This window comes from Oncorhynchus gorbuscha, linkage group LG13 (assembly GCF_021184085.1).
Source record: "Oncorhynchus gorbuscha isolate QuinsamMale2020 ecotype Even-year linkage group LG13, OgorEven_v1.0, whole genome shotgun sequence".
NCBI lineage: Eukaryota > Metazoa > Chordata > Actinopteri > Salmoniformes > Salmonidae > Oncorhynchus > Oncorhynchus gorbuscha.
Genome location: NC_060185.1, coordinates 53,339,023 through 53,357,960, shown reverse-complemented (window position 1 = coordinate 53,357,960; position 18,938 = coordinate 53,339,023). Strand labels below are relative to the sequence as shown.

At 43.0% G+C, this 18,938-nt stretch overlaps 1 protein-coding gene across 1 annotated transcript in view; it reads right to left on the bottom strand.

Moving 5' to 3' along the window:
• Nucleotides 1-387: 387 nt before the first annotated feature.
• Nucleotides 388-18,938, bottom strand: part of LOC123993155 (ATP-binding cassette sub-family F member 3-like) — a 29,185-nt gene continuing 10,634 nt past the window's right edge. The window contains exons 2-21 of the mRNA XM_046294999.1: nt 18,327-18,474; nt 17,870-17,946; nt 17,545-17,600; nt 17,302-17,399; nt 13,000-13,122; nt 12,262-12,528; nt 12,020-12,100; nt 9,633-9,692; nt 9,398-9,454; nt 9,136-9,158; nt 8,952-9,007; nt 8,128-8,328; nt 7,830-7,906; nt 5,937-5,981; nt 5,712-5,844; nt 5,245-5,333; nt 5,044-5,135; nt 4,291-4,423; nt 1,647-1,734; nt 388-1,421 (exon numbers count right to left, since the gene is read on the bottom strand). Coding sequence (XP_046150955.1) covers nt 1,263-1,421; nt 1,647-1,734; nt 4,291-4,423; nt 5,044-5,135; nt 5,245-5,333; nt 5,712-5,844; nt 5,937-5,981; nt 7,830-7,906; nt 8,128-8,328; nt 8,952-9,007; nt 9,136-9,158; nt 9,398-9,454; nt 9,633-9,692; nt 12,020-12,100; nt 12,262-12,528; nt 13,000-13,122; nt 17,302-17,399; nt 17,545-17,600; nt 17,870-17,946; nt 18,327-18,474 — 2,063 coding nt within the window. The 3' untranslated portion in view covers nt 388-1,262. The remainder of the gene's footprint in view (nt 1,422-1,646; nt 1,735-4,290; nt 4,424-5,043; nt 5,136-5,244; nt 5,334-5,711; nt 5,845-5,936; nt 5,982-7,829; nt 7,907-8,127; nt 8,329-8,951; nt 9,008-9,135; nt 9,159-9,397; nt 9,455-9,632; nt 9,693-12,019; nt 12,101-12,261; nt 12,529-12,999; nt 13,123-17,301; nt 17,400-17,544; nt 17,601-17,869; nt 17,947-18,326; nt 18,475-18,938) is intronic.

Genomic DNA, 18,938 nt, shown 5'->3' with positions numbered 1-18,938 from the left:
ACACATTTTTACTGCTCTAATTATGTTGGTAACCAGTTTATAATATCAATAAGGCACCAAGGGTGTGTGATATATGGCCACTATACCACGGCTAAGGGCTGTGTGCGTAAGAACAGCCCTTAGCTGTGGTATATTGGCCATATACCACAAACCCGTGGTTCCTTTTTGCTTAAATACTTTACTTGGTTGGAGATTGTGGGGAAGAAGCAGCAGAGAGACCTGGAGCCAGCTGCTGCTGTTGTAGAAATCATTGTTTTTGTGCTGATGGTTTCCCATGCTGACATAGATATGGATGTTTCCAGGATTGTCTTCATTCGGGCACGCAACAGGAAACATTTTGCAACAGAAAATGGGCATTTCTTATAGGACAAGTCCACGTAATCCCTCCCTGTTTCAGACTGTTTTATTTAGTTTGGTGCCTAATGAACAAGACCAGGGGTGTCTGAAATGACACCATTTTGACTAGTTGCCAAAATACTACACTATGTTGGGAACAGGGAGTCATTTCAGCTTCACCCCGGGTTCCACTGACAAAAGAGATGCTCCCTCTCCTTCCAAGAACACACATGTTCAGGAGAAAAATCAATCCATATGCACTTGAAATGTATCCTCGCTCTCTCTCTCTCCCACTCAATCACATAAAACACATGCACACATATTCAACACGGATTAAGAAATCAATCATTTTTGTTAATTTTCTGATGTACATATTCGGCCCTAAACTGATATTACTAAGAGCTAAAAGGATGTAGCATTATTCCAAGATGGCTGCCCACATGGGGTTAACAGGGCACAGCACCCCCACCTTCACAAGATGGACTATCCTCCTTGACTATAAGTGAACCAAACCAGCTCCAACTATTATGATGAGGAAGGTTGGGAGTGGGGAGGCCGGAGCAGTTTGAGTATACAGAGTGCACGCACAATTGACATTCCATTTGGACAGAGTTTGCACTCCATGTAGCCTAAAACCTGCCTGCTTCAGGACAATAGACTAGAGTATGTCACTTTGAACTGCCGGGCCGAGCTAAATGGCAAACAAAACACAAACGGTGGTGTGGGGGAGCAGAGAGGATGATGGGAAAGCAGCCAGTAAAACTCAGTTCTCACTCTGAGGATGATGATTGGCAGTCGGGAAATAGAGAGTGGGGGGCTTTAGGTTATTGGGGTTGAAGTCAATTGGTAACTTGGCATGTCTGTCATAGTTGGCGTAATGGGCAAGTTGCCTGGGGTGGTAGGTTTTGGAAAGTCCTTCCTGTCCCTCACAGGTAGCCCTCCTTGCGGAACTGTTCCTGCAAGATATCCCGGTACTCGTCAAAGCCCCCCTCCACTCGCCGCACGTTCCCGTGCTCACAGACCCACAGCTCTCTGCACACCATCCGGATCAGACGCTCGTCGTGAGAGACAAGGACCACCCCACCCTGAGGAGAGGATAGAGTTTAAAAAATGGGCATATATGCACATTAAAACTTCCAAGTGTTCAAGTGCTATCACTTCCATTGATTGTTAGCCAAATTAAGCTTGTAGTGGCTGTTTAAAGAAAACCGATTTCATGGATAAGTTCTCCAGATTTACTCTATTGATTAACATTGTGAGCTAAATAAAGACATTTTCTCAGCAACCTCTAGTTTAATTAACAAGCTTACTTTGAATTTGTTGAGCGCCTTCGCTAGCGCCTCAATCGTTTCCATGTCCAGGTGATTGGTCGGCTCGTCAAGGATATAGAAGTTTGGGCTGAGAGAGAAAACATGAGTGAGAGACAAATTATAGCTGCAAGCAGCAATGAAACAGGATGCTGGTTTATGAGCAGGCTGAAAGAGACAGCTGCATTGAAGCATTATACATCCTTGTACATGTAACAATTCAAAATACTGTGCAAGTGTTCACTAAATACACTGCTCAAAAAAATAAAGGGAACACTAAAATAACACATCCTAGATCTGAATGAATGAAATATTCTTATTAAATACTTTTTTTCTTTACATAGTTGAATGTGCTGACAACAAAATCACACAGAAATCATCAATGGAAATCAAATTTAAAGGCGGAGGCTGTCCAACTTTGATGTAATGTCCTGCTGCTGGGTTGTTGCCCTCCTACAACGCCTGGGCATGCTCCTGGGCCTCCTGAGGGATCTCCTCCCAGAACTCTAAAGCATCTGCCAACTCCTGGACGAAACATGAAACGTCCTCTAAGCACAACCCCCACCCTGTTTCTGACGTCTCCTGATGTACTGTACTGGCCTGTCTCCTGGTAGCGCCTCCATGCTCTGGACACTACGCTGACAGACACAGCAAACCTTCTTGCCACAGCTCGCATTGATGTCCCATCCTGGATGAGCTGCACTATCTGGGCCACTTGTGTGGGTTGTAAGACTCCGTCTCATGCTAGAGTGTAAGCACCGCCAGCATTCAAAAGTGACCAAAACATCAGCCAGGAAGCATAGGAACTGAGAAGTGGTATGTGGTTATCACCTGCAGAACCACTCCTTTATTGGGGAGGGGGGGGGGTCTTGGTCTTGCTAATTGCCTATCATTTCCGCCTGTTGTCTATTCCATTTGCACAACAGCACGTGAAATGTATTGTCAATCAGTGTTGCTTCCGAAGTGGACAGTTAGATTTCACAGAAGTGTGATTGACTTGGAGTTACATTGTGTTGTTTAAGTGTTCCCTTTATTTTTTGAGCAGTGTATAATAAATTATTTAGGGCGTCATGAAATGACTGACGTAGCAATTATTTCTTTGCAAACTTTGTTGGGACTAACAAACGCCGTAATCGCCAAATCTCTTGAAATGCTAGCTGTTGGAGGTTTTTATATTAACACCTGTTTTGAAATACACCTTCCTACTAGAGTCGTCAAGAGCCTTAATCAGTTTAAAGGTGATACAGCGAAGACAAGTTATTCATATTTTTTTTTTTTACAAAGTTGCCATTTTCTCTTCCATCTTTTGACATATTGCTTTTCTCAAACTTTGTAAAGACATACATTGAGTTTGAGTCAAGTCAACCGGATATATGGTTCATGAGAAGATTTGATTTAAAAAATCTAACATGTTGGAAAATTCAATATGGCGGACTTCATGGGTCCTTGAAGCAAATTTGTTCCTTATGAGAAACACTGATATACCAAATTCTGTGGTTATATGTCAAACGGGGTGGTGGGGCTGAGCATTAGACTTTGAATACTTAATACAACGCCACCTAGTAGTAGTGGTTTTGATATACATTGATACCGACAAAGTCTAATTTTTTTTGACCAATCGGGCATTGAGCTATTCCAACAATATTATTAGGGGTGCTTCACTGCCAGCAACCCTAATAATAAATTCTTCGGCGGATTATAACCATCTCATGAATAGGATCTTGACACTTCTCAAAATGAATAGCGTTCTCATGTCCTCTCTCTCCAGTTCTGTTCCTAGTGTTATCACTTCTCTAAATGAATAGCGTTCTCGTGTCCTCTCTCTCCAGTTCTGTTCCTAGTGTTACCACTTGTCTAAATGAATAGCGTTCTCGTGTCCTCTCTCTCCAGTTCTGTTCCTAGTGTTATCACTTCTCTAAATGAATAGTGTTCTCATGTCCTCTCTCTCCAGTTCTGTTCCTAGTGTTATCACTTCTCTAAATGAATAGTGTTCTCATGTCCTCTCTCTCCAGTTCTGTTCCTAGTGTTATCACTTCTCTAAATGAATAGTGTTCTCATGTCCTCTCTCTCCAGTTCTGTTCCTAGTGTTATCACTTCTCTAAATGAATAGTGTTCTCATGTCCTCTCTCTCCAGTTCTGTTCCTAGTGTTATCACTTCTCTAAATGAAGTGTTCTCATGTCCTCTCTCTCCAGTTCTGTTCCTAGTGTTATCATGGCAGTATATTTCTTATTTACAAGGTAAGTTGGTTGAAAACAAGTTCTCATGTACAGCAACGACCCGTGGATGAGTTACAGGGGAGAGGAGAGGTTGAACAAGCCAACTAGAAGCTGGGGATGATAATTAGGTGGCCGTGGTGGTATGAGGGGCCATTAGGGAATTTAAGCCGGACACCGGGTTTATCACTACAACTCTTGCAACAACTACCATGGGTTCTTGAAAAGGCCACAGAGATGGTTTAGCTTCGGAAGGATAGAGAAATGTAATCCAATTATTAGACATCATGGTCAAGTTGTATACTGCCAGGAACAAGGACGTTTTTTCAACTCAACTAAAACCAATTTACTACAATAAAATTACCATCTGACATGGTGAGAAATCATGTGTGAAATATTGCAGTCATGAAGTGTAATTATGAAAAGGCATTACCAAGGCATGGTCATCTGAGCGAAGGCCACCCGGCTCTTCTGCCCTCCTGACAGACTGGCCACCGGCCGAGTTGCCAGCTCACCGGTTATCCCATAGCCACCCAGTTGGTGCCTGTACTCCTCCTCGTTACGACCTGGGAGGGAGGGACGAGGAGAGAGCGAGAGAGAGAAAAGGGGTTACAAATGAAAGATTGCAGGGTATAGATGGGTTGGTTGTTAAGCAACATTGGCCCAAACAGACAAGGTTGGTTTAGATTGTTGTCAGCACGTAAAATAGATTTAGTCTCCAATGTTTATTGAAAACAAATACATTTGCTCACTTCTCTCAAATACATCTTTACAGTTGTTGGTTAGCTAGCTAGCAAATTTGAGTCATATTAGCATATAGTGACAATCAAAACACCTCAAGAACAAGATAAAACTAGCTGAAAAGAGCTACCTACGATTCCTCACGACAGCTTTATGTCATTTTTGCGAGCTATCTGGCCATCCAGAATCACAACACACTGCCTTTTACACCATTGAAGCGTGTGCATTGTCTTTGTGACGTTGTCAGCTATGCCATCTACAGGGATCCGTAACAACCACCAGGGTCGTGTTCATTAGGGTAGGCAACAAAAAAACAGGGCATTTCTTATTGGACCAAGTCCAGGTAGTCATGTTCCAATCAGTTTCCTTTGCATTGGTGCCTAATGAACACAAGCCCATGCTTTGATAGTAATAAGTATTTGTATGTTTTGGTGGTGGTGGTCACCTGGGAATTTGTTGAGTAGCAGCTCAATTGAACACACATTGAGGTCCAGTTGATCCACATGGTGCTGACTGAAATAACCGATCTTCAGGTTCCTGAGCGAGAAAGGGAAATAAAGCTGTCGTTTACTTCCCTGCACGCACACCCACCGAGACACACACTAGCAGCAGAGGAACATGGCTGACGTCAAGCATGGAACCTCACCGATGGGCATGTCTGATGCCGTTGACAGGTGTTAACTCTCCCATCAGTAGCTTGAGCATGGTGGATTTACCCGCCCCGTTCTCACCCACCTGAGAGAGAGAGAGAGAGATCGACTGTAGGTACTACTTTAGCAGTTGGAAGGTTGCACAGAGCATTGTCTGTGGAAGTGTTTCACAGATTTAAAGTACAGTATTAAAGGATGCACAATATATCAGTGACCCGATGTGGGGGCGAAGATATGTTCTTACTAGCCTTATGAACATAGCAACTTGTTTGCAGTTCAGATCTGTGCTAGGATGGTTAAAAATAGCCATAAAATGAAAAAAAAAAAGTCTGAATCAGTCGATATTGCAAAGAAAATATTGGCATCAACCCAGAATGATCACATCTGTGCACCCCTAACTATTAGCAGTGCATGTGATTTAGAACTAGTCATCAGGATTGAGAGCAGTGTGATTAATACGTACGATGCAGATGCGAGACTCCAGGTCTGCAGACACAGACAGCTGTGTGAAGAGGCGCTGGTCAGTGTTATAGTAGAACTCCACCTCATCCAACTGGAGCACCGGGGGAGACAGCTTCTCAAAGTTATCAGGGAACCTGTGGACAGACGCACGTACGCACGTTAGCGCTCAGATTATTATGAGAATTGAAACCTGACTTCATTCGGGAAAGGAGGAGCGGTCCCTTACTTTAAGGTGACTTCGGTTTCCTTCTCCAGAGGTTTGAGTTCAGGCCTGCAGGAGACAAGAGAAGAGTAGTGAGGGAATGGAAGACGGATGACAACAATAGATATTCTTTACAATGACCATTACCTGTGCACAGACAAACAAACACGCAGAGGTCATCATGCATTGGCAAGACAGAAGTTATCCCTTACCTCACCTCGCTCATCAACTTATCCCTGACCGCTGGCTACGTCCCTTCCGACTTCAAGAGAGCGAGAGTTGCACCCCTTCTGAAAAAACCTACACTCGATCCCTCCGATGTCAACAACTACAGACCAGTATCCCTTCTTTCTTTTCTCTCCAAAACTCTTGAACGTGCCGTCCTTGGTCAGCTCTCCCGCTATCTCTCTCAGAATGACCTTCTTGATCCAAATCAGTCAGGTTTCAAGACTAGTCATTCAACTGAGACTGCTCTTCTCTGTATCACGGAGGCGCTCCGCACCGCTAAAGCTAACTCTCTCCTCTGCTCTCATCCTTCTAGATCTATCGGCTGCCTTCGATACTGTGAACCATCAGATCCCCCTCTCCACCCTCTCCGAGTTGGGCATCTCCGGCGCGGCCCACGCTTGGATTGCGTCCTACCTGACAGGTCGCTCCTACCAGGTGGCATGGCGAGAATCTGTCTCCTCACCACGCGCTCTCACCACTGGTGTCCCCCAGGGCTCTGTTCTAGGCCCTCTCCTATTCTCGCTATACACCAAGTCACTTGACTCTGTCATAACCTCACATGGTCTCTCCTATCATTGCTATGCAGACGACACACAATTAATCTTCTCCTTTCCCCCTTCTGATGACCAGGTGGCGAATCGCATCTCTGCATGTCTGGCAGACATATCAGTGTGGATGACGGATCACCACCTCAAGCTGAATTTCGGCAAGACGGAGCTGCTCTTCCTCCCGGGGAAGGACAGCCCGTTCCATGATCTCGCCATCACGGTTGACAACTCCATTGTGTCCTCCTCCCAGAGCGCTAAGAACCTTGGCGTGATCCTGGACAACACCCTGTCGTTCTCAACTAACATCAAGGCGGTGGCCCGTTCCTGTAGGTTCATGCTCTACAACATCCGCAGAGTACGACCCTGCCTCACACAGGAAGCGACGCAGGTCCTAATCCAGGCACTTGTCATCTCCCGTCTGGATTACTGCAACTCGCTGTTGGCTGGGCTCCCTGCCTGTGCCACTAAACCCCTACAACTCATCCAGAACGCCGCAGCCCGTCTAGTGTTCAACCTTCCCAAGTTCTCTCACGTCACCCCGCTCCTCCGCTCTCTCCACTGGCTTCCAGTTGAAGCTCGCATCCGCTACAAGACCATGGTGCTTGCCTACGGAGCTGTGAGGGGAACGGCACCTCAGTACCTCCAGGCTCTGATCAGGCCCTACACCCAAATAAGGGCACTGCGTTCATCCACCTCTGGCCTGCTCGCCTCCCTACCACTGAGGAAGTACAGCTCCCGCTCAGCCCAGTCAAAACTGTTCGCTGCTCTGGCTCCCCAATGGTGGAACAAACTCCCTCACCACGCCAGGACAGCGGAGTCAATCACCACCTTCCGGAGACACCTGAAACCCCACCTCTTTATGGAATACCTAGGATAGGATAAAGTAATCCTTCTCACCCCCCTTAAAATATTTAGATGCACTATTGTAAAGTGGCTGTTCCACTGGATGTCATAAGGTGAATGCACCAATTTGTAAGTCGCTCTGGATAAGAGCGTCTGCTAAATGACTTAAATGTAAATGTAAAAATGTAATCCTTTACAATGAATTGGACGTTCAGGCTGTAATTGCCAAGGGAGCACGACATGAGAGAAAGCAGGGTGGGGCGCATGTTATCTTATTTTGAAATAGACGGTTACTCACAGTTTTTCTAAGAGCTTCAATTTGCTCTGCACCTGTGCCGCTCTGTTGGCGTTGTATCTGAACCGGTCGATAAACACCTGGCACACAGAGGGAGGGGATCAATCCACAATTATAATGTATAGTAATAAGACACTATAATATATATTCTAATAGGCATATCAAGATCTAAAATAAACAAACACTAATCAGCAAAGATAAATGCTGAGAAAGTGCATTGTTATTACACTTGCCATAGGGCTTTTAGTTTGTCTGTATGTACGCAGGACGGTATGTTTAAGCCAGTGTGTGGGCTCCTAACCTGGATGTGCTCTCTGTACTGAAACTGGGCCTCGTACTCCCTCTGCTGGTTCTTCAGGCGGTCCTCTTTGGTCTTGACAAAGTTCTCGTAGTCGCCGCGGTAACTCTCCAGCCGCTGCGAGTGCAGGTGGATGATGTCAGTCACCACGGCGTTGAGGAAGTTCCGGTCGTGGGACACCACCAGGATGGTGGTCTGCCAGGTCTGTGGGGGGCGGAGGAGTTAAACAGGCCATATGGAAGTTGAACTTGTTGCTCATGCTTTATCTCTCCATCCTCCCAATGGAGGATTCGTTCACTTCAATTCACTGAAAATAAGTGGTATAAGAAATATGGTGCTAACTCCACCTAGCCAATACCTCCACCAATCCAATGTAGGTTTGTAGGAAGTATTGAACGAGTGCACACAATTTCATAAGTGGTGAAAGCAAACAATCCATTTGAAGCTAACTATATATGCGTCACTGATGGGTGTGCCCCTCCTGCCAATTTAGCAGAGCCTCTTTTTGTTGTTGCCGGACCCCTTTTTGGCTCAAGAGCACCCCCAGAGGCAGAAGTTGACAGCAAATCAGAATTACCCACCCCAATCTAGCAATGCAAACTTCCATTTGTTCCTATTCTTCACCCTTCTCCCTGAAATGTCCACTCATTCACACCCCTTGCCTTGGACTGGTGTAAGAAATATGACGGAAAGCCCCTCTAGTCCACGCTTTCACCAATCCAATGCGTTTAAATACTGTAGTAAGAATGTGCACACTTTGGGGAGAAGGGAACCCGATTTGATTTGGCATGCAATGTTAAGTGTGTCGGTAAGCAGGAGTAACCTACCTGCAGGTAATTCTCCAGCCAAAGAATGGCTCGGACATCCAACATGTTGGTGGGCTCTGAGAAACAAACAGACAGAAAGACAGAGACAGTCAGTCAAAAGGGCGTTTTGCACTGACTATTGGACACCGCCAAACTGTTCAAAGATACTCAATACAAAAATACTTAATGTGGTTTAATCACTCACCGTCAAGTAACAAAAGATCAGGCCTAAAAAAAGGAATGAAAAATACACACATTATTTGGAGAGTTGAAGCTAGCCTTACAACATTTAGCAGAGCCACATTTGTCTTCATAAACTGTCTGCTGAATTGATGGTCTATAAATTGAGATCCAGGAAACAGCTCATAAGAGTTATAAATGTACATCAATATTGTAATATCTCTGTCCTTGTATTTTAATTGGGTAGACTGTCCTTTGGATAAAATAAGTGACAAGGAGAAACTCACTTGGCAAAGAGAGCTCTTGCCAGAGCTAATCTCATCCTCCAGCCTCCAGAAAACTCCCTGTGAAGAGAACAGAGAGAGATCAATCACACACACACACACACACACACACACACACACACACACACACACACACACACACACACACACACACACACACACACACACACACACACACACACACACACACACACACACACACACACACACACACACACACACACACACACACACTTACTTGGTTGTCTGCGTTTGCATTTTAGGAGAAAAACCTAAACCACATAGGATGATTGAAGCTCTGTGTAAAAGAGAGAGAAACATCAATCAATCATCTCATTAAATCAGAAAATGCATACACCCTGGCTACAATTCTACTGCATAGTCATCGGTTTTAGAAACACCATTGACAATATGTATGAATATAAATGAACTGCTAATAGTGATGCACAGATACTTTCCTTGCAAAAAACAAAACAATAGTTAATGAAGACAAATGTGGCCTTCTGTTGAATTGATGGTCTATACATTCGTCTATAAATTGAGAAATTCCTTACAAAAAAACCCCCGGTACCGATATTTTCTTAGCCAAACCCACCCAATACCGATATTTTCCTTGACAAAAACGCACCCCACCGATACCGATATTTTCACTGACAAAACCCCCCCCGATACCAATATTTAACATTTTTGCGGCCTTTTAAGCATTCCAGTACAGATAAATAGTTAACACACATGGACGCAGTGGTCTAAGGCCCTGCATTTCAGTGCAAGAGGCGTCACTACAGTACCTGGTTCGGATCCAGGCTGTATCACATCCAGCCATGACCGATTGGCCCAGCGCGTCCGGGCCGTCATTGTAAATAAGAATTTGTTCTTTATTTAACTTGGCAAGTTAGTTAAGGTTACACACACACTACCCTTAACAAAAAGTTATTTTGTTGGCATTTACATGTGTCTCCATTACCAGTAAAACATAATCAAAACCTATTTCTTTCACTTACTTGGTGTGCTGTTTCATTGTTCAGTCGTTTCATTCTCAACCAGGATTTCTATGGAACGCTGTTTGGGTCTTTGTGTGTCAAAAAATATACTATTTAACACTGTCAAATAACAATATTTGACATGTAAAATAAGCTTGTTGACCAATTAAGACCTGAATATGACTGCACGTCACATAATACATTTAACGCGTTCATACATGTTTTACTCGTATTTCATATGTCACAACGATTCATCGATACGTATGCTATGATGCTGGTAAAGTTGTCTCGCACACCTACAGTACTGGTCATAAAAGAAAGATAGCTTCCCCAAAAACGTAGCAAAACAACAATCTGTTTCAGTAGCTATAGCTACCTAGCTAACTATATAGCTAGGTGTCATCTAAAATAACCCTCATTTATAAGACAGTTCATATTTGATTAATGGTGGTCGGACCCATCTATGTTAAATTAGCCACATTAAGGATTAGCCACACTAGTGGACTTTGCAGTTAGCCTTCAAAATAAAAGTTTGGCACAAGTTTACTATTTGTATTAATTTAATTTCACTTTTATTTTGAAGGCAAACAGCAAATTCCACTGCAAGCCTAATCCTTATTGTGTCTTGATTCACAACAAAGCTAGCTGGCTGCTTATAACATTAGCTTTGGGCAATTTTCATGATCTGAAGTTCATTTTCAATAGGTGAACAACAAGTACCTACCAAGCTAATACTTAGTCACAAGGATTCCTAAATCATTGCTAGGAATAATGAAAATGACAGTTTCCACTGGTCATTGTTTACAGGCTGGATGTATTGGTGCCCCAGAAGTTGCAGTCAAACAAATAATTTATCAACGCGGTATTGTAAACACATTGTTCGTGGCCAGTGTGTGCTTGTTTGCAGACTTTTGTTGTACAGCTTTGACAGTGCTACTGTATCTTTTTTGACAAGCAAAGATTCAAACGGTGTTCCACAGTATGTTGTGAAGCTAATAGCAGTGACACTATTACTATAGGTAGGGTGACAACTGAAAAATAGCACACTTGGTAGTGTGTACCGGTGCTCGTTCAGTCGGCGAAAGCAGACATCACCCACGACAGAGAACGGTTGATTGTCAAGGGCAACGAAGTCCATTATCTTGGCATTAATGGATTTCGCCTTTGAGTTGTCTCGCTGAATTGTTCATACTCTTTCAAATGACTGCTGGACTTGTTGACTGCTCAATCCACACAGCAGACATTTTGTGGGCTAGGTATGGAATACTATGTGGTAGTGGTGGAGTAGGGGTTTGAGGACACACAGTGTGTTGTGAAATCTGTAAATGTATTGTAATGTTTTTATAATTGTATAAACTGCCTTAATGTTGCTCGACCCCAGGAAAAGTAGCTGCTGCTTTGCATTGTGGGCTGTGTAGAGCAAAATTTGACGTGGCGTTATTACGTCACGTTATATAGGTATGCACGGTAGCTTTGACATCGATTTTTAACATGGCTGTTAAACTTGTCATCTGCCAATACCGATGTTGGCATTTTTAGCTAATATCGTACGATTCCGATATGTTCAGCGATATATCGTGCATCCCTAACTAATGTAACAAACACAGATATATTATATACAGACATGTTAAGTGTGGCTCTTTACCGGGCAGGTGCCTTGTCTGCTTCAATCTCCTCCAGTTTAGCATAGATCTCCGACAGTCGAACAGTTTCCATTCCTTCAGCACTAACATGGAATAGAATAAACTGCGAGTTAAGTGACTATTGCAGTTTCAAATCTAAAATTCCTGCATCAATAACATTTAAGTCTGCCAGGATTGACTCCTTCCAATATCAGCCCTCCGTTGCCAACTTTGGGGAGAATTTGGGCAAGTAAGACTGACGTACGTTCCGTTGGCTATGCGCGCATTGAGCAGGCGTTCCTCTGTCAGGAGACCCTCCCGGACCGTGTCGCTCTCCAGCACACTCTGAAGTGCCCCTGTGTCGTCTCCAGCGACCTCCTGCTCCACGTGCAGGATTGTGATGTGGGCAGGGACACGCAGGCTGCGGCTCGCCAGCATCTTTAGCAGTGTGGTCTTCCCCAGGCCGTTACGGCCAATCAGGCCATAGCGGCGACCTGTTGACAGAGACAGCTCCGCCCCCTGCAGCAAAGACCTGGAAATACAGAGCGAGAGAGAGACAAGTTGCTTGCATATTGCTTTATGTTAGAGACTAAGAAGTGTCTCTCGCCTACTCTGTCTCTCTAGTATTAAGAAATTACATACAATTGTAATTACTCAGTTTGTGATTTATTTAAACATGCACTGCTACTCACCATTTTATATCAGGTAGTTGTGTTGAATTCTTAAGTCATTTGCAGAAAGTAGCGACCATAACCACAACAATGCCTTTTACATGCAAGGTAAATACCGGTGGAAATGGTGTTCAGCTAACAACATTGCATGATGCTAATTAGAATGAATCACCTGCTGGATACAGTAGGAGAAAGCGTAAGTATGGTTTCATCCCAAATGGCACCTTATTCCCTATATGGCGCACTACTATACTTTTGGCCCTTGTCAAAAGAAGTGCACTTAATAGGGATGGGGTGCCATTTGGGACGAAGCCTAAGGGTTAAACCCTCACCTCTCGCCAAACGACACATCAAAGTTCTCGATGCGAATATCGTAGCTGCGATTCTTCCCGGACAAGTCGACGCGACTGTCTTTCTTGCTACTGGCCTGGCTGGCTGATGCCTCCTCCAGTACCCTGAGACAAACAGAGACAGAGGGGATAAAGACAGAGTGAGACAGACACAGAGGGACACGAAGAGATAGAAGTACAGTTGAGCAAATACAGAAGAAGGTGTAAGAGGGAGAGAGAGATGAAACATCAGTCTGACAGTATTACCAAACTTCATCACACATTGGTGAATGGAAAAGTGTATTTTGCTATCGCAATACCAAATCAATGATCAGTGGTGTAAAGTACTTAAGTGAACATACTTTCAAGTACTACTTAAACCATTTTTTTGGGGGGGGGTCTGTACTTTATCTACACACACACACACACACACACACACACACACACACACACACACACACACACACACACACACACACACACACACACACACACACACACACACACACACACACACACACACACACACATATATATATATAGTACCAGTCAAAAGTTGACACACCTACTCAATCCAGGGTTTTTATTTGTACTATTTTCTACATTGTAGAATAATAGTGAAGACATCAAAACTATGAACATGTGGAATCATGTAGAAACCAAAACAATATTAAACCAATCAAAACATTTTATATTCTTCAAAGTAGCCTCTCTTTTCCTTGATGACAGCTTTGCACTCTTGGCATTCCCTCAACCAGCTTCACGAGTTAATCACCTGGAATGCATTTCAATTAACAGGTGTGCCTTGTTAAAAGTTACTTTGCGGAATTTCTTTCCTTTTTAATGGGTTTGAGCCAAATCAGTTGTGTTGTGACAAGGTAGGGGCGGTATACAAAAAAATTACCTCATTTGGTAAAAGACCAAGTCCATATTATGGCAAAAACAGCCCAAATAAGCAAAGAGAAACAGCAGTCCATCATTACTTTAAGACATGAAGGTCAGTCAATGCAGAAAATGTCAAGAACTTTGAAAGAGCAGACTCAAACCATCAAGCGCTATGATGAAACCGGCTCTCATGAGGACCGCCACAGGAAAGGAAGACCCAGAGTTCATTAGAGTTACCAGCCCTTGAAATTGCAGCCCAAATAAATGCTTCTCAGAGTTCAAGTAACAGACACATCTCAACATCAACTGCGTGTCCTCATCAACTCATGCATTAACTCATGCTCTGGAACGCGGAATCCCCAAAGACATGGTAAATCTTCCAGAGGCCCATCCTCAGTAGAACACACACAGATGAGCATTCTAACAACCCCTTATTCTGTTTCATAAAACAACCGTTAGATGCAATAACAGCAATATAACAATCTTGTCATTTCCACAATATGATTCCAAATTTGAGATTTCTGGTTCCAGCCGGCGTGTCTTTGCGAGACGCTGAGTAGGTGAATGGATGATCTCCGCATGTGTAGGCACGGAGATGGTGGTGTGGGGGCTTTGCTGGTGACCGTCAGTGATTTATTTAGAATTCAAGGCACACTTAACCAGCATGGCTACCACAGCATTCTGCAGTGATACGCCATCCCATCTGGTTTACGCTTGGTGGGACTATAATTTGATTTTTTAACAGGACAATGACCCAACACACCTCCAGGCTTAGTAAGGGCTATTTGACTAAGGAGGAGTGATGGAGTGCTGCATCAGATGGCCACAATCACCTAACCTCAACCAATTGAGATGGTTTGGGATGAGTTGGACTGTAGAGTGAAGGAAAAGCAGCCATCAAGTGCTCAGCATATGCTGGAACTCCTTCAAGACTATTGGAAAAGCATTCCAGGTGAAGCTGGTTGAGAAAATGCTAAGAGTGTGAAACGCTGTCAAGGCAAATAGTAGCTACTTTGAAGAATCTAAAATATATTTTGAATGAGTAGGTGTGTCCAAACTTGACTGGTATTGAACATACGTTTTTTGTTTTTGTGGAATGTACAAAAAAATGTATACATACGAACGACAACTTACAGACACATACAATGACTACATATCTTCTGCCTAGACCCGCATGTTCACCCCCCCATCCCTATTGCCTGCATTATCCTGTCACTTGGCCTTAAATTATACCAACTTGTTTTTCCTCAGGCTATTTCAATAAGAAATCCTTAGATGTTTTCCACTGTGTCAATGATGGCGGATTGATTGACGTCTACGTTTTTTATTAACCTTATTTTTTTCTTCTCAGTGATGAGAAAAGAATCGTGCATCTCACTACCTCCCCTGTATGTAATGTCTTGAAATATGCAGACAGATGGATTAAAAGTACATTTACACTAATATTTCTAGCTCCGCTCACAACTTTCAAACTTAATAGCATTCCCAGATAGCATGGATTATTGAGTTATTATTAGTCTTACTATAGACAGGACTCTGCTGTTGTGCTGTAGAACTAGGTTTCGTATAATATATTCTATACATTAGTTTATACTGAAATCATTTAGTTAGTTATGCTCCAACTTCCACTCCATTTTGTACTAACATCAGTTCTTTTAAATCTTGGTTCCAATCATTTACATTTTTTTCAAATAGGTTGTCAGTTGGATATGCTCTCTGCAAGGTTTAGTATATCTTCCCTATCATATGAACATCCTTTACTTACTCATAAGATTCCCTCAAGGTTGTTCTGATGTCCAAAAGATTGCAAATCGAAATTGTGTTGCAATTTAAGTTTCATTGTATTCCAAACCATCTACACTGAACAAAAATATTTTAAAAAACATGCAACAATTTCAAACATTTTACTGAATTAGAATTGATAAGGAAATCCGTCATTTGAAATAAATTCTATGGATCTATGGATTTAACATGACTGGACAAGGGCACAGCCACGGGTGGGTCTGGGAGGGCATAGGCCCACCCACTGGGGAGCCAGCACCAACCAATCAGAATACATTTTTCCCTACGAAAGGGCTTTATAACAGAGAGAAATACTCCTCAGAACCCCCACCCTATCCCACCGGTGAAGAAGCCTGATGTAGAGATCGTGTGCTGGCATGGTTACATGTGGTCTGCAGTTGTGAGTCCGGTTGGACATAATGTAAAATACTCTGAAACGATGTTGGAGGCAGCTTATGGTAGAAAAATGAACATTAAATTATCTGGCAACAGCCCTGGAGGACATCCCTGCAGTCAGCATGCCAATTGCACACTCCCTCAAAACTTGAGACATCTGTGGCATTGTATTGTGTGACAAAACTGCACATTTAAGGGAACCCTTTTATTGTCCCGGTACAAGATGCACCCGTGTAATGATCATGTTTAATCAGCTTCTTGATATGCCACAACTGTCAGATGGATTATCTTGTTGTAATGCTCACTAAGAGGGATGTAAACAAATTTGTATGCAAAATAAAGAAATAAGCGTTTGGAAAATATTTCTGAGATGAATTATTTCAGCTCATGCAACCAACACTTTATATATTGCTTTTATATTTTTGTTCAGTTCAAAATTACTTTTTACATTTTGTCATGGATTTTTTTAAATTTCCTGTTACAAAGTCATTTACGGTTTCCATTCCTTTGGTTTTCCATGTGAACCAATTTAAAAATGGATGAATTCTGAAAAGCTATCCAAGGATTATTCCATAAAGTTCTGATTCTGGTTCTTGTAAAATATATTTCATTTTCTTCCATATTGTTATAATATTCTTAATTAAGAAGTTGTTACTGTTCTTTATCCTTTTTATATATTTCACAACTTTTACTTTATTACATTCCCAAAGACAATAATGTACTTTTTACGGCATACGTTTTCCCTGACACCCGAAAGTACCTGTTACATGTTGAATGCAAAGCAGGACAAGAAAATGGTCCAACTCACACTTCTCAAGAGAACATGGAGGACTCCTAAACAGAGAACATCATCCCTACCGCCTCTGATCTTGTGGACTCTGATCTGGCATTCCTACCGCCTCTGATCTGGCAGACTTACGAAACACAAATGATTCATTTGTAAATGGTGTCTGAGTGTTGGTGTATCCCTGTCTATCTGTAAAAATAAAAGAATGTGCCATCTGGTTTGCTTAATATAAAGGAATTTAACATATCTACTTTTACTTTTGATACTTAAGTATATTTAAAACCAAATACTTTTACTCAAGTAGTATTTTACTGGGTGACTTTTACTTGAGTCATTTTCTATTAAGATATCTTTACTTCTACTCCAGTATGACAATTGGGTACTTTTTCCACCATTGCCAATGATAAACTGTTTGCATAGTCTTCGGGTATAGATGAAAAGCATATGAAACTCACAGTGGATTAGTTGTTTTTTGCGAATCCCGTTCATTCCTTCTCCCTTGTTTTTGCTTCAGCTTGGCTTCGGCCTTCTCTAGCTTCCTCGCGTCCACAGTCTGAGGTGGTGTGTGTGTGGAAGAAGACAAAGTGGATGAAGTTGACAGGAGAACAACATAGCTACAGGGCTGACTTGAACCTTCGACAAAAAACATAATACACAAGAAGCTACAATGCTACAAAAATTATTCTAAAATACTTTACTGTATTCTGGCCCCTCTTCATCATCCAGATCCCTTGGACATCGTTAGTGACAGATACTGAGGCGAGAAAGACAGAAGGAGTGGAATGAGACGCAACAATAAGTCAGGGAGGATATTAAAAAGACATGGGAGAGGGGTAGGAAGGGTAGAGAAAATAGGAAGTACGAGCAGTAGTGGACGGGAAAGATGTATAATAAAAAATGAAATATTTTTTAAAAGGCTAAAAACAGAATACATGTCAACGGGCTACCAAAATTAATATCAAACATTGACCGTAAAGCTAACAAAGAGGAATACCTAAGTCCCCCTGCAGACAAGGGACTCACCACACTCTGCAGATATCTGAGACAACCGCACCGGAGCGTCGAGCAGCACTTGCTTTGAAGCGGCATGGCCGTTACTCCTGATGAAAAAAACAAGTATATTTTTGATGAGTCAGCAAGCGGAAATACATAAAATATTAGCTTTTGGTGTGTGACAATTAGTCTTTGTGTTGTATATTGGTTGTGAAAGAGGTCTCTGGGTCCAATCTCCACCCGGCACAGCCAGATGAGGACTGGTCACCCCTCATAGCCTGGTTCCTCTCTAGGTTTCTTCCTAGGTTCTGGCCTTTCTAGGGAGTTTTTCCTTGACACCGTGCTTCTACACCTGCATTGCTTGCTGTTTGGGGTTTTATGCTGGGTTTCTGTATAGCACTTTGAGATATCAGCTGATGTAAGAAGGGCTTAATAAATACATTTGTTTGATCAGTGTTAAGGTTGTGTGTGTGTGTGTTGCACTTACAGTTTAAGAGTGTTGAACATCTGCTGACAGATGTCCCGAATGTCATCCTCGTTTTTACAGTCAGCCGACGACCCCTGCAACAGCCCTCCAATCGCATCATACACCTCCTCTCCATCCTCAAACTCCACCCCTCCACAGTCCAACACACCTATCACAGAGGAATGCCACAGGCTAGAAATCAGAGGAGCATTTAGAAGGATGCAGCTTTTAGAGCCTTCAGATAGAGAAATGCTAATCATGTGGCCCTCTGACATGTAGAATAAGGAAACACGTTGGTTCTATTAATTAATTCTCCCCAATTTCGTGGTATCCAATTGGTAGTTACAGTCTTCTCTCATCGCTGCAACTCCCAAATGGACTTGGGAGAGGCGAAGGTCGAGAGCCATGCGTCCTCCGAAACATGACCCTGCCAAGCCGTACTGCTTCTTGACACAATGACCGCTTAACCCAGAAGCCAGCCACACCAATATGTTGGGGGAAACACTGTACACCTGGCGACCGGGTCAGCGTGCATACACCCGGCACGCCACAGGAGTCGCTAGTGCGCGATGGAACAAGGACATCCCTGCCGACCAAACCCTCCCCTAACCAGGATGATGCAGGGCCAATTGT